This window comes from Trachurus trachurus (genome assembly GCF_905171665.1).
Source record: "Trachurus trachurus genome assembly, chromosome: 18".
Taxonomy (NCBI): Eukaryota; Metazoa; Chordata; class Actinopteri; order Carangiformes; family Carangidae; genus Trachurus; species Trachurus trachurus.
The window spans coordinates 17,244,425-17,260,944 of record NC_139909.1 but is presented as its reverse complement, the minus strand read 5'-3'; the positions used below and the strand labels follow the sequence as shown (position 1 = coordinate 17,260,944).

General features: G+C 43.0%; 1 protein-coding gene across 2 annotated transcripts in view; it reads right to left on the bottom strand.

Annotated features, from left to right (window-relative positions):
• The window catches only part of stim2b (stromal interaction molecule 2b), a 41,154-nt gene extending 28,427 nt beyond the window's left edge, over positions 1-12,727 (bottom strand). For both annotated transcript variants that reach the window (XM_083992995.1, XM_083992996.1), the window contains exon 1: positions 12,103-12,727. In XM_083992995.1, the coding sequence (XP_083849121.1) occupies positions 12,103-12,238 (136 nt within the window). In that variant the 5' untranslated portion in view covers positions 12,239-12,727. The remainder of the gene's footprint in view (positions 1-12,102) is intronic.
• Between the last annotated feature and the right edge of the window lie 3,793 nt (positions 12,728-16,520).

Genomic DNA, 16,520 nt, shown 5'->3' with positions numbered 1-16,520 from the left:
AAGGCCCAAAAAATAAATAGTTTTCAATCCTCTTAAGTGTCTGTAAGTAAACAGAAAGGTCCATACTGGACAAGTCTGACTGGGATTAAGCGTCCCTGTGTGTGACATGGCCTCAGGGAAGGAAAGCTGAGGGTTAAGACTTTCCCACTGGACCTCTGAGAAGTTCTGTGTTTGGGTACAGTACCCCACGTTCTCTGACCCTGTCGGCTAAAAAAAATAAAAGTAAGAAAACAGTTACATATAAACAGAAACCAGATGTGTACAGAAGCAACAAACTTACTGTCATAACTTGAATCATACAGTCTGAACACTTCTAATTTAAAAATCATTCCCTACTAATTAGGACTCTTAAGGTTGAAATTTTAATGCCACTTTACTCATATAATTTTCCTGGACATACATAATTTGAATTATAGAGTTCCACTTCCTTTTTTACCCGTGACTTGAAGTTTTAAGAGACAATTTTGCATTACATACAGTTAAATATTGTGATATCACAATACTTTCTAAGTGAGATTGCTTATTATGTACAATTCTGACTTAAAACTTCAAGTGACGTATGAAAAAAGTCAGGTTGTTTGAACTGGATTGGATAAATTCAGACAAGAAAATAAAAAAATGTCACAAATCTAGGTGGATTTGAGCAATTTTAACCTGTTTTTCCTGTTTAACTAGGTGGATTTGAGCAATTTTAACCTGTTTTTCTTTAAATATTTGACTAGTTATTGTAATGAGAGTTGGAATTCAAGCCATATACATTCAAAAAGAATGTAAAATATGTCACTACTATACATTTTGTGGTATTTACATTGAGTGTCACTGTTAGCGCTCAGTCATGCTTTAACTGCTTTTAAGATTCAAAGTCTTCTTGTTATTTCTTGTTTCCATAAACATGTTTGACTGATCATTTCATGTCTGTCCTTTATATATGAAGCATCATGTTACAGTCATAAAACACGCCTGAGCTCATTATAACATTCAAAGAACAAAAATATCTGCACCTTTAAAATAAGCCGGCGTGGAACAGTTAAACAAACAAAATCCTGCACGCCGCTCTCGCTCCGTTTGTGATTTATTGCCACTCGTGTTTACATCCTCTTGGGTCGTACATTTGCTTGAAGATGTGTGCAAATTATAAATATCTGAACTGTCAAAATCCTCGGCTCAGACCTCTGCGTGGCCTTAGAAGAGACAGATTTAAAATGACGTTTATGTGAAAGGAAGGAACGTCGAGTACATCGTGTGCAAACCTTTACTGCTCCTTTTTAAACCCAGGAAGGTTTGTCAAAACAAACTGCTCTGAGAGGTTTTTAGTCTTATTTGAAAAAATGTTTTTAAAAAGTAGCACCAGAAGAAATATTTGTAATGTTTCTGGACACTTCTGTCACAGCGTTGAACATGTGAAGATGTCAGGCAGGTGAACAGCAGACAGCAGGTTTGACTCTGCCAGATTTTTGCCTTCCTGTTTGACAGGATTCTTTTTTTTTTTTTTTTTAAACACATACGTCAGCGTGGAAGCTAAGAATACGTGACACAATTTTGACAACAGGAAAGTCATTAAAGACACTTTATTTACTCTTTTTTGAAAAATGGAAACAGGCTCAGATACAATAACTGCGCTGAAAGTAAACAGAGGCGACACAATGACAGAAATGTCAGCGTGCTTGTGACACGTCCCTCACTGAAGGAAACAAAACATAACAGACATGAAACTGACCAAACAGACCGGCGCTGACCTATTTTTTCCAGAGGCCAGACAGCGAAAGGAAGTCGGTCTGTTATCAGCCGCTTTGAAGTGTAACACAAACTGGATCCGTTTTGGATCGGATCAAGGTCAAGTGGCTCCTGAGGGCCCACACCTGTTGGTGCCCAGGACGTGCTACTGTTAGCAGCGCTAAAAAGGATTAGCAGTCCACTTACAGTGTCCCATGGAGGCCTGTCACTTTGAACCACCTCTTTGACATTATCTATCTATCTATCTATCTATCTATCTATCTATCTATCTATCTATCTATCTATCTATCTATCTATCTATCTATCTATCTATCTACACTGCAAAAACTCAATAACTTACCAAGAATATTTGTCTTATTTCCAATCAAAACAAATCTCATTATACTTAAAATAAGACTCATCACATAAAAAGTAGCTTGTTTTTAGACACATTTTAATTCTTTCAAGCATATTTTCACTTAAAAAAATTTTTTTACAAGCACAAAAAAAACTTTCTTTCACTGGCAGATTTTTCTACTTATTTCAAGTGAAAATTTGTTTGAAACAAGTAAAAATGATCTAAAAACATGTTAAGTTTTAGGTGATGAGTCTTATTTTAAATGGAAAGAGATTAGTTTTGACTATAAATGAGACATTTTGACAAGAAATAAGACAAATATTCTTGGAAAGATTTTGAGTTTTTGCAGTGTATCTATCTATCTATCTATCTATCTATCTATCTATCTATCTATCTATGCTGGAAATGACTTTCTAGATTATGGGATTTGTTGTGAGCGCAGGTTGGAGCATCGGTGGAGACAGACTTGAGAGGGGACGACATACCAGAGAAATCCACACCGGTCTTTGCCCCTCTTGGCCCTCTCACCCCGGCCACCACGTCACGTGCCGTCTGCCATGGGAAAGTCCCTGAAATCAGAGGGGACTGTAGCTCCTGACACCCAATGTCTAACTTTAAAATCCCTCTCAAAACACATAGAGAATCTATTTTTCCTTACATTTTCTCAGTGGAGAATCAGGTACAGACATTGCTGCAAATATAAAAATCTCTTTTAACCCACGACAAATACAATTTGAGGTTTCACTTTCAGCGCTCAGAAAACGGGTGCTTTATTTAGTCAGAAATTACACGCAAAGCGAGAAAAGGCATTGTGACGGTTTTAGGCTTCTATGAAGGGCATGGCATTGGCTCCTTCCTGTGTTAAGGTGACGAGTATTATCACAGCAGGATCCCGCCCTCGTAACAGGACGAAGCTGTGACCCCTCTCAGCCTTTCACTCTGAAAGCACGCGGGGTTGAAACAGAGGATTTCTTTTTATGTTTTCGGGGATAAACCATCAGCGATTTCTTTCTTTCTCAAAGTCTCCCCACTGGCACAAAACCAAAAACTTCTCATGATATGGATCAGACTGAATCAGACTTTTGAGAAGCTAAAAAAGCTGCAAAAAATTTCCAATCTTCAACGATAATCAACAGATCAAATAGTTGCCGATTGATTGTTCTTGGTCAGTCGACTTTAGCTCAGTGTTTGTACCTGTCTGTATTAAACTGAGAACAGAGCAGATAGAGGAAGTGAGAAAGAAGAAGGAAAGAAGGAACCATGTATGTATGTTTTTGTGTTTGACGCAAAGATGACATGAAAAGCAGCCGGTGTTTGTGTGTGTGTGTGTGTGTGTGTGTGTGTCGGGGGGGGGGGGGGGGGGTCAACACCTTGAACTGCCAGAGTGGGGACAACAAAAGCCCACTCCCCCGCCGCCTGGCCACCCGCCTTCCCTCCCTCGCTCCCTCCCTCCCCTTGGGCCATGTGAGGGCAGCCAGTTGTGCTACTGTAGGCCACTCGCAGCAGGAAACGCTCCACAGCTGAGTACAGTGACCTACATCTCTTTACTGAGGTGCTCTCTGCATGAGTGAATCAGCTGTATGGCCTCCAGTGTTTTCTGCTTATTCATGACCTTACAACACACGGGTGTGTATTTTACCACGGATGCAGGATCTAATTTGAGGACAAATATAGAAAATGTAAAAAAAAAAAAAAAATTTAAAAAGAGACATAGAAAGTTCAATAAAATAGAATTCAAATTGGATTCAACTTCAACATGTTCACATGCGAGTAAATCGGGTCATCGATCGTCTCTGAGACTGTCAGTGACTTCAAATCGGTGCCGCGGCTAAACCATTAAATAAAGCCCCATTATCACCCGGTGGGGACTGGCTCTGTGCCGTACTGATGGTTCTCAGTAATAATAAGAAGGAACACTCTGAACCCACCACCCCCCACCATGTCAATGTCAGTACTGGGTCAGCGGCGGCCGCAACAGGGAGCGTGATGGAAAACGCACGTGGAAAACTTCACCAGAGTCTTTTATAAATACACCGGAGGGGGACGGGGAGTCGGGCCGTTTGGTGACGGGCCTCATTAGGTGGGATCACCGTCCTAAAGCCAGCCTGATTGAGGACGGGACGCAGCTGTCCACTTTTTGGGGGGAAGCAGGCTGAGCAGCGGAGCGGGGCTACGGGCGGCCACGCAACAGCAGCTTTTCATTTGAGGTCATTAATAATGTAGAAACTGGACCAAGGATCAGGATTAAAGTATAAATCATTCATGTTTTTAGTTGATATTCAGCAATACAGACAGTCACCCATAGACTTAAAGCTGCAGGCGTGAGCTCATTAGCATAAGCGACAGTTTGACAATATACACTTGACTGATCTATGAGAGTGAGAATATTGATAAGTGCAGCTTTAAACCTGCAATTACATGTTGTCCACAGCAAAAAAAAATCTATGTACACAACAATAACAGTTCAAACGTTTTGGTAAACAGTCACTTCATTACAATTAAAGCAGATAGAGCAACATTATTGTTCAGGGTTTCCCCCAGAAAACTTGTTAAGCCCGGTGGTAGGGTGTTTTTTGCGTGTTTTTTTGTGACAGGGGCCTGACCCTGACCATTGACTGATGGCAGGGCCCTATAGGTAACAGATTCATTAAAGCAGAAGTGAGTGGTCCGGTCGTTTTCGCTAATGCTGCGTTCCAGGCAGGCTTTTGAAATCGTAAATTACAGCTTCAAGTCACAACTTACGACTTTGTAGCGTTCCAGGCAACCCACTCGTGTTTTTCCGACCTGTTTTACCGGTGAAAGTCACTATAACAGCCACTCGTAACTTCCGACCGGTGAACTCGTACCAGATCGAACTGGTACGACTTCACGGTCGGAAAAATACGAGTTTCCTTGAACGCACCATAACAGTCCTCGTCCCTACGTCGCCACATTCACGGCGTTCCTTGGCTGCACACACAGCCCTGCATGCCGTTCTCTCTCCTCATTGGATAAAAACTGTAGGATACGATAAATGTTTTCTCCTCGACTCAGAGCAGAGCAGAGTGACTGACAGACCCGTGTTTCGGTCCAAACACTCTATGTAAGTGATTGCTGTCGGAAGATATAACTATTTAAGACTTATATTAACACAAATATATCACTTACTTCTGCTTTAATGGAGCAGTAGCATTTAGAGGGAGTAATTTCATAAGGCCTTAAGATCAATGTTAAAAGTTGACTAGAAATTTGAAAATATTATCATAAACATCCGTTATAAGACATTTATGTAACATATTTAAACACCAGTTTTTCTTACAGAAAGGCACTCTTGAAATGCTGTTCAATCAACCACAAAAAAAATAATAGTAGCCTAATAATTATAATTATTAAAAAAAATTTTTAATAAATAACATCAACTGTTTGCATTAAAAACTAAAAAACAACTGCCTGGTGTCTCCATTGTTAAAGTGTAACGTTATTTCCATGGATGTATTATAGATCCATGTTTTTTGTTTTTTTTTCTGACGTACCACGCTCTTTTTCCGGTCAGTCGTCATGGAAACGTGACACTCACGGATCTACTAGAAAACAAATGTGTGATCGCGAACTTTACGAGCTGAAGAATGAAACAATGGATCATTTTCACATCAGGTGAAAGCCCCGCGGCTCACAGGAGTCCGGAGCTCTGACGCTGCAGGGGACGACGTGCTAACAGCTACCAGCTAACAGCTAACAGCTAGCAGCTAGCAGCTAACAGCTAGCAGCCGTGCTACAGCAGCTGACAGAGCCTCTTGGAGCCGCGGTCTCGACTCACGTTAACGTCGTTCCTCTCGGTCAGCTGGTGAAGCAGCGGGCTGATCATTAGATGCGGTCTGATGAGCATGATGTCTGTGACGTGTCCCGTTATGCGCGACGAAGTTGTGACGTTGTCAGGTGATGAAAAAGACACCCGATTGCGTGTTCATGGAGTATAAAAACTGATTAAAAAAATTAATAAACGATGTTTAGCCTGGCGGTGGGGCAAGTAAGGCCTGGCGGGCCGCCGGGCTTATAATACACTGGGGGAAACCCTGATTGTTTGTTTGCATTGCGGGTTGTGCTCCTGATCAGTCTCCTTTTACCTCTGCTTTGGTCTCCACCCACTCCTGAGGGAAATAACTGTCTCTCTAGTTGTTGAATGCTGAGCTGTGCACATTGGCTAATTGCTAACTTTGTCTGTTTGTGCACTGCAGAGTTTTTTTGCTGCTTGTTTTTGTGAGAAAGTTAGAAGTTTTAGTCCATAAAACCAAAACACTGAGCTAAAGTTTGCTACACTCACTTCCTCCTGCAGAGTAGGGTGATATTTCTCTAGGGGTTTATCACTACAAACAAACCTCTTTCATACTGCATACAATTGAATCCACTTTTAATAAAAAAAAATATTTACCAGTGCAGCTTTAAATGATAAAATATGAAAAATAGCTTGAACGTGCTCAGTTTCCCTTCTAATGATTTAAGTGTTCCCAAAAGTTGCTGTTGAGTTCTGGCAAGGTTTGAAGGTCTGAAGCACAAAGACGTGATTTCATTTATCTATTTTATTTATTTGTTTTTCTGGCTCATGGCGAACCCTCCAGAACAGGCTGTTCCAGTCAAGAGAAAAGGAAATGGCTTTGCCTGTTGAGCTGCACACTGCAGAACCAACCCAGGACGTTACCACTCTCTCCACCACGTTCACGCTGACACTCAGTCACTGCGAGCACCCAGGGCCGATCCCCAAAATTAGCACCGCAGTAAATTAACAAAAAACAGAAATCCTGGTTTTCCTCAAGCATATGTGTGTTCATTTGATAGAGCAGGGGACCAGCCAGCAGCGTGGGAGTTATCACAAAATGCAAATTCCTGTGCTTCCCGCAAGCTCTCGTCAGATAGGCAAATGTTAAACCTCCTTTTCCAAACAAATCCATTCATTAATGCAGTCGCTCTGCTTTGAAAAAGACAATGTCACCTCTAATTTGGCAATATAAAGTATAATATTCAGCTAATTCTCTCCAAACTTAAAGAAGCTCTGACTTCAGTCTCAAGATCACGGTGGAGCAAAAGCAGAGACAGATCTCCTCCTCTGTGTCTGAGTCTGTGTAATTGAACCGATTGCAGACAATGTCATCTGTATGTTACATAAAGCTCATGCTAAATGTGGGCCCTGACTGTATCTGAGACAGCTATCATCCAGCAGGCAGAGCACTCGAGGACTAGATGTTCCTTGCAGCCTGAGGGAAGGGCTTTGTTTGTTGTAACGCCAAACAAGCTAAACACACAACACCATTAAAACAGGAGAAGACCACGTTCACACTGCCGCTAAACCAGCTCCCTCCACAAACACCTCATCCTCTCTCTTAAAAAAAAAAAGAAAAAAAAAAGAAGTATTTATTCATTCTGCAGGTTGTGCTGATTGTGCTATTTCTTTACAAACTATTGTTTACTCCTACTCTGAAAAAGGCTCATGTTCGGCTTTATACACACACACACACCCCGCAGTGAGACGAGACGAGTTACAATAAACCAGGAACTCTACACAGACGAGAAAGCCCACAATGAGGAACAAGGTTTTGTCGGTGAGGACAAAAACGTCATTTTATTTTCACTCAACGGGGGCTTTAAAATCATCTTCACATTGCCACTATACTCCATACGTCCAGTTTGACATCGTGGTGCAGCTTCTTCTGCAGAGTTTGATTATCTGTGTCTTAATCTTCAAAGATGGACGAAAAGATAAGAATAGATTGTATGTTTATGTTTAGACCTGGCTGTGGTTGCACAAATGAACAGCCATTTGTTGAGTATCTGAACAGTTCATACAGCATAGTGTTTATTGATATAAATTTTCAAACATGCACCATCACTCTGGCGGCTTCTCTTCAGCTCCAACCAGGTCTTTGAAGTTCCTAAATCACAGAGGTGCAGCCTGACCCACCAAATGTTAAACCTCGCCCCCCTCCCGTCTCACCCCCTCTCCACTCACAGCATGTTAAATGGCAGCTTTGAACCCTAAACTGCTTCAATGACAACGGCGTCGACTCAAACCTCAATTACCAGGGCACAAAATTCCTTCATTACCGCCAAATGTGTGACGTAGGTGTCTGAGAGTGTGTGTGTGTGTCTGTGTGTCTGGGAGTGTGTCACTGCAATCACTTGGTGATGTAACCTAATTTTCTGAATGTGTAAACATCCCAGAGTAAGTGTTACCAGTCACAAACACAGTGAATCACACCCTTAAAGGGATAGTTCATCATTTTGGCAAATTCGCCCTTTTGCCACAATCCCTATAGTCATATCAGTAGGTTCATTACCTTTAATTATCAGTGCATGTTGCTTTGAGATCAGCGGGGCAGAGACGTGAGCTGCTCAGTGAACACAATGGAGGTGAACGGTACAGGTCCCCTGTCGCTCATCAAACTCATCAAATACACAATCCAACAACTCCAAAACGCTCTGGTGGAGAAGTTGTGACCTGCACATTCACCACGCTATGAGATAATAATGTAACATTACGAGACAGAGTTGTTTTAGAGGCAAATGCAGCCGGAACTACTTTCCAGACACGGCTGCTGGGCAGAGTGACTTCAAAAGCGTAAGTAGTTAGTAGTATTTGCCTCATGTGTCATAATGTTACATAATGATTATTTCATAGCATGGTGAATGTGCAGGTCACAACTTCTCCACCAGAGCATTTTGGTATATCCTTTTAAAGCTGCAGTGTCTGCATCTGTGGCCAAGTGACAATGCTACATACGAAACTAAACTACACTTTAGCATTTAGCTAAAATATTAAACTAGAGAAGCACAAGAGAAAAGTTCAACTGACTTAGGGAGTATCTTAAAATTACCACAAAATTGAACCTCCAGACGTCTTTAGCATTAGCATGTAACAAGCCCAGGGTCCCATCCTCCTCCAGATGTGCAGACCACACACACTGGGGTGCAGAATATCATTCTGGACCCTCAAAGGCACAGGCGGTTGCTGGGTCGACGTAGACGGGCCCGTGTATTTATTTCCACCAGCAGCATCAGAAAGCTGATGGTACTGTGGTCCCCTCTCCTCCCTTATCACTACATCCCTCTTCTACTGTACCAGAGCAACAGACTTCCCTGTCTGTGCCGGTCGCCATGCCAGCCGGGCTTCAGCGCAAACAATGCCACTGTGGAGTTGCTGCGTAACTGAATGATAGCATTGATAAAAGGAAGCTGAATGGAAGAAGTAACTTCACAGAGAAAGACAGACCACGACTCTTTCTCTTTCTCTCTCTCTACCTACCAGTGGAAAGTGAAAAAATGAGGAAAGCAAGAGAAGCGTGCATGTTGGTGAAAAAACGACCGTGTGAGTTCAGGTTCCCATTGTTAGGAGGAATAAAGTGTTATTTAAGAGTCTTGCTTTAAAGCTGAGCTGCATTCAAGCGGATTTGTGAAAATGATATGTTAAGTCGAGGGATGACGACATTTAGGAGCATCATAGCAACACAAATATAAATCCTATGATTCACTAAGGTTGTGCTTAATCTGTAAAGAAAACACTGCACATACAGGAGCCACACACACAAACACACACTCACACAGTGATTGTGTGCTCCTTGCCAGTGAGAAGACAGCTGACCTTTCCGGGGAGCTGGCTGGGAAACGGGTAACGCTGCGGTCATGTTTACCGACACTGTATTAAGTCACCACTATCCCTCCGTCCACTACAGTTCATTGTTTGCGAGGAGCGAGGTCTGACATCGTCCCCCCGGTCCCCCGTTTACACCTTTGTGCTGCTGCTGCTGCTGCTGCTGCTGTTGTGGAAAAGGGCAAGTGTGCTTTTGCCTTATTAATCAATATCCCAGCTCATGCCCAGTTTATTTTCAGGGGCTGCTTAACACTTGTAAACAGACAGTCGTGAATACTTAACAGCTGTCTGGGTCGAGGTTTATTACTTTCTCCGGCGGGGGTGGATGTGTTAAATGAACATAAATATATAGATGAGACTACAAGCTAAGATTTACATGGCCCGTGTTTGTTTGTTTGTTTGTTTGTGTGCGTTTGTGTCGTCAGTTGCAGCACCTTGTTGTGAAAACAGGTTTGTCTGTGTTTGTGCCAGAAGAGATTTAATGGGCTTTAATGGGATTTCACCTGAAATGGGTGTTTTAGCATTTGCATCAGAGACGCCCTGTTTGACTTGTCCTTGATCATTTGCCTGCAAGTGTATGGGAGGCAGAGTGTGTGTCTGTGTGTGTGCTGCCTGGGAGGTAAGTGTTTCTCTGACTGACACACCTGCAGATGTGACAGGAGGATGTGGTCTGAATTTTTAAGAGCTGGAAAAACATTTTTTTGTGGCCTTCATCAGTGGATGGGAGTTTGCTCAGTTGCCATGGAGATGTGTTGCTATCACAAGACTTAAGAGTATTTTCGATCATGCGGTAACAGATGATCATACTCTGTCGGGCAGGGATCACGGCGTCCCGGATCGCCTCGGGTCAACTCCGCAAAGTAAACTTCATCCTCCATGATGAAGGCCATGAGATACGACTGAAAGCTCTGGAAATATTTAGTTAGCTCAAAGCTAAGCCCAAAAGTAAAGCTCAATAACAACAACAAAAAAACAAAGTGTAAACAGGAAAGTAAAGAAAGAAAACAGCCTCTTCCTCCTGAAAATGTTCAACTGTTCCTTTAAATCCTCGACTGTATTTGCAGCTCAGCTGACAAAGGGAACAGACTTATATACAAACTGTCAAGTGCTTGAGAAGGCGAAAAGAAAACCATAAACAATCCTGCTGCTAGCTTATGAAAACACATTAGTAAGAAATGTCATTTTGAAAATACTTGTTTGAACATCCTCTCTGCTCCACGTCCTACAGATGGGATGTGTGTTGTTTTCAGCTCCTACACTATCAGATATGATGTTACATTTCAAACACACAACTGGATCAAAACATAATATAGCCTACGTATACGTATGTGTATATAAACACTGAGTAGGTTTTGAATGGATCCGCTGGCTTACACACACTGCTGCACCTGTAAGTCGATGTACAGTGTGTACAACCATGTATTATTTACACACACGTGTACGTATACATCCTGAATACGTTGTTTCTATTTGTCTATTTTGTTGGTTTAACTGCTGCAGTTTAGTTCCAGCTAAAAGAAAAAAAAACCTCTACTGTGCATATCGTGTCTGTTTTCCACAGCGTCCTGTCTGCCCTGAGCCTTTATTTAACTTGGTCGACCGGGGGCACCTGTCATGTAAAACGCCTGTTAAATGAGCAACCGATCAATATTGACGGGTAAGAAACAGATGCAAATAGATGGAAATCCTCCTCTCATTAGATTATGTCAATAGTGCAGTTTTCACAAGGACAGGGGGGGTGAAGAGGGGAGGGAAGAGGGAGCAGGGGGAGTTGTGGGGGGTCACCTGTGGCCTTCTGGATGAGTCAAATCAGCCAGCGTTGTAAAAACGCATCAGCAGCAGCAGCCAGGTGGGCTTCTGTAGCAGCAGGGGTGTGCTGTCATGTAACGTGCAATGTGCAGAGCGCGTGTGCTAATGTGTGCATCATTTAAGGATAAGCAAACCGGTAAATCCAATGTGTGTGTGCGTGTGTGTGTTTTCATCAACATCCTTTGGTGACATTGAGCAACCATTACAGTAACCCTGGTCCTGCCCTCGGTGAGGATGCAGCCTGCATTCCTGTCATGTCATGCATTTCTCAGCAATGTAGCTACCAGAGGAGGAGGTGGAGGTGTATTGGTGGAATAGAAAAAGGTGACTGCCGACATACAAATGCATCACTTCACATTAAAAGCCCCCCCCCCTTCTCCTCTCCCCTCTTCCCTCCCTCCCTCCCCCTGCGCATGGGCTTTCCTCGGCTTTCCCCGTGGAAGCCAACTGGGAGCAGGAGGAGGAAGAGGGGGGAGGGGAGGAAGAGGAGAAGGGGGGGGGGGGGGGGGTAACACTGTACATGCGTAAATAAATTAGAGACAGTTTCGTGAGTGTGTGTCTACGCGTGTGTGTGTCTGTGTGTGTGTGTGTTGTTGTCACTTACCTGTGGTGGCCACATTTGCAGCATCAGACGAGTGGTCGGGTAGATCATTCGAGTGAGTAGTGCACTGAGAGCCCAGTACCGCATAGATGACGAGTCCACGTAGCAACACATTCACCACCTTGTGGATGTAACTCATGGTGGAAATGAGCTCGGAAGATCTAATATTTCGTATCCGTGGGACCGGAGAGTGGGAGCGTGGATGGAGGTTTTTTTTTAAAAGCACAGGGGGGAGGAGGGGAGAGGGGGTAATCCCGGGGTTTAAAAAAATATACTGTATAGGCTATAGAAATAAATATCCTATATCAGGTGCTATAAACCAGACAATGGATATACATATATTAAAAAATAAATATTCTTCATATAGAAGTGACAGTAATGGTGGTGTCTCGAGGGGGGGAAAAAGAGACACCTGGAAAATGCACCAACTTAAAAAAAAAATAGGCAAAAAAATCCCGCAGTAGACTTGTTTGCAAACCTACCGGCTAACAGCTAAAACAGAAGCGGTCATTGCTGACACTGAACCTCACGGGAGCGTGAAAAATGCCAACAAAATAATAGTCCATGGTGAAGTCAAGGGCGACGCAAACTACTCTGAAAGAAGAGAGAGTCCCTTTTATTAAAAAAAAAAAAAAAAAAAAAAAAAAACTACCAGCCTCTAATGGGTTCACTGGCTGCTGCTCCTGAGGGGTGACTACCGCGAGCTACGGCAAGCGAGACCCCCATATTTAATATTAAAGGCTACGTTTAAAATTAAAACACACTAGGTAACAATAAAATAATAATGATGGTAATAGTGAATACGGAAAAGCTAGGGGAGCAAACGCACATGCAGCCTGTGTGGAGGAATCCCCTCCTCTGCTCGTCCTCCTGTCCAAAACAAGAACAGCCCACAAAATGGGAAAAAATAAAAACAAAAAATAAAGGTAGAAGCTTTTTCTACCGTGGCAGTGTCCGCGAGCTTCAGATAATGTCACGAGCGCGTGTAAAATCCTTACGTGGGCCTGGGAGTTGGAGGGAGACCGTCCCTGTACTTCCACGTACAGTACACAAACACCGGGGACAGCTTCAGCATATTGAACTCACAGCGTCTCCTTAGGTCCGCCTCTTCATACGAAAGTAGCAAATCCCATCGCATCAAATAAACACACACACATCCACTCTTCCACACTTCTTCCTTTCTTCCGTCTAAGCGGCTAATATGTAGCGCACGCGACATCCGCCCACTTTCTCCATGTAAAAGTTTTTTCCCCTCTCTCTGTCTCTGTGTCTCTGTGGCAGCGGCTCCTCCGTGGTACCGACTCGAGTCCTCCTCCTGTCACATCAGCTGCTCGCCGCCGGCTGATGCAGACCAGCGGGGGGAAAGGGAAGCCGAGCTGGGGCGGAAGTCGGTATGCAAAAATGGTTTGACATCAGGAGGAGGAGGAGGAGGAGGAGGAGGAGGAGGAAGCGGGTAGCCGATTTGTTTTTTCTTTTTTTCTCTCTTTAAGTCATTCAACAGGGCTGTCTCCTCCCTCCTACCCGCGGGTTCCATGCGTGATAACCCACCACCTCCACCTCGCTGCCTTTTTTTGCAGGATGAGGTGGAATCTTTTTTCTTTTTTTTTTTAATCCTCCACAGAAACTTCTTCGGTCTTTCCTTTTTTTTCTTTTCTTTTTTTTTTATTTACCACTGTCGTGAGGATGATACCCGCTTCATTGTTCTCTCCACTTCCCCACTCACTCTGGGCACATCCAAAGCTTTTCCTCCAGGCTGAGCGCTCTGATTGGCTGCACTGTCCCAACATGGCAGAGTCTGATTGGCTGCTTCAGACAGCACTTTTTTGGGGGGCTCTTTTTGAAGATGCTCAGCGCGGGAAATAACACGCCTCCAGAAGACAGTGTCATTTTATTTTTTGCCCAACAGACCTGCCCCCACCACCAAATACTAGCACCATAACTAACAACTATAATAATGATAATAATACAAACGTACAGTATATAGCTTCCTTTTATGTCTCATGCTTCTTATATTATACTGTAAAAGTGTTAAGAAAACAATAATTACCAATACTACTACTATGACTTATAATAATAATAATAATAATAATAATAATAATAATAATAATAATAATAATAATAATAAACTTATCACTAAACTACTGGCAAAAAATAGTGTAAAAAACATTTTAAGAGGACAGTGTCCTTTGATGTGCAAGCAAATTAAGTTGTGTAAACTTAAATAACACATCCATTCATGTTTTGTTTTGGAAATCTTTGTACGTTGAGAAGCAGCCATCTTCAAAACAATTTTAAGTTTGACATTATAATCGTTAAATGTTTCCATAAACTACATATAAAAATAGAATCTAAATATGATGAACTAAACACTTGAATAATAGGCACAGGGAAACAGGAAATGTAAATGCTTTTTTTTGGACAATAGAGATAAGAGAGAAGCAAATGGACTTTCTTGTCAATCCACTCTTTCCATGATCAAAAATAAACCTTCACTGTTTCTTTTTAAAGACAGGGTTTCCCCACAGTCTGTGGGTTGGGACTGTCAGGGCCATCCCATGCAAAGTGAGCTCAGGCTCATTTCAATATTGGCCTGTTTACTTCCTTGTGTTGAACCAACATGACATTTTCATATCAAGGCCCCCGACAAATAAAAAAGATGACCTCAGACGGCCGGGTGGGTGGATCTGTAGAAAATCCAGAGTTAAAGCAGAGGATTTATGGAGTTTAACTACTTTTACATTCAGGTTTTACTTTTACAAAGCTTTTTAGACTGAACTTTTGGTGAAAACAGCACCAGTCTTTTTCACATCTGCCTTAAGAGATGGAGCAGGAACAAGCTCAGGTCTTTATTGCAGATTCCAGTTTTACATGTCTTTTACATGTCTCTTACTGCAGCTGCCCAGGGATCTCCACATGAAGTGACCTGCCCAGGATTCAGGCCTTCAAAGAGCCAAAACGCTCTCGTGGGCAAGTTGTGACCTGCACATTCACCACGCTATGAAATAATACATTAACATTAGACAGAGTTGTTTTCGAAGCAAATGCAGCTGGAACTACTTTCCAGACACGGCTGCTGGGAAGAGTGATTTAAAAAGTAGTTGTGAATATTTGCTTCATGTGTCGTAATGTTACATAATTATACATGATTATTTCATAGCGTGGTGAATGTGCAGGTCACAACTTGTCCACGAGAGCATTTTGGAGTTGTTGGATTGTGTATTTGATGAGTTTGATGAGGGACAGGGGACCTGTACCATTCACCTCCATTGTGTTCGCTGAGCAGCTCACGTCTCTGCCCCGCCGATCTCAAAACAACATGCACTGATAATTAAAGGTAATGAACCTACTGCTATGACTATAGGGATTATGGCAATAGGCAAATCTGCCAAAATGTTGAACTATCCCTTTAATACTTCACTAGTAGTATAGGATCATTACTGTAAGTCGGTGGCTGATGTAACTGTGTAGATGAGACTACAGGCAAATGCAGGTTTTTGTTAGCACATGTTTTTCATAATCCTATAAGTGCGACGTGGGTAAACCTACTGTTACTTTGATGTGTCCCTATACTTCTGGGAACACAGAACTGTCTCATTACTCTGTTTAATTTGATATGGTTCAAAAGCGTAACCTCATATCGTCAGTAATGAGAGCAACTACGCGAAACATCAAGGCCTCGCTGCTGTCCAAACACTTAATAAGCTCAGTGTACATGATACGGCATTCAGGGAGAACTCTTTCAGCGATGGCCAGCCTCACGGTGATGACGGACACAGGACACATCAGCCTGCAATGCAGCACAGCAGCCACCAGGAGGGACTGCCGTGTGAGCCAGCCGGCCGGCCGGCCACAGGGCTACAGTAACCGCCGTCTCCAAAGGGAGGAACAGGCTTCTGTGGGGCCAAAGGAGGCGCACGGCTGATAGAAAAGAGTCGTCGGCCGTGGGAGTGCTAGTAAACAGGTGGCAGATGTAGCAGGAACCCGGGAGACGGCGAGAGGCGAAAGAGAAGAGCAGCATAATTCGATACTAGCCCGCAGAGGGGGCAGCAGGGAGGAAGGCAGCCAACAAAACCAAGGAGGGATAGAGCAGATGCTACGTGTAGGAGGAGGAGGAGGAGGAGGAGGAGGAGGAGGAGAGGGCAGACGCTCAGGTCCCTGAATGCAACGCTGCTACCTGTCACTTACCCGTCCTCCTCACCTTCTCCACAAATGCCTATGGTTATCCTCGCAGAGCGCAGCACGCCCTGTCCAAATATTTACCGTGTCACACAAACGGGAGAGAAACATTCAAATGTGGAGCAAGGAGGGGAGGGGGAAAAAAGCTGTCCAACATTTTAAGGTTTAATAGAATTAAAATCGAGGGAGTGATTCGATAAATTATGATTTTTTTTTATTAAAAAGATGTCAGTATGAGGGCGTAA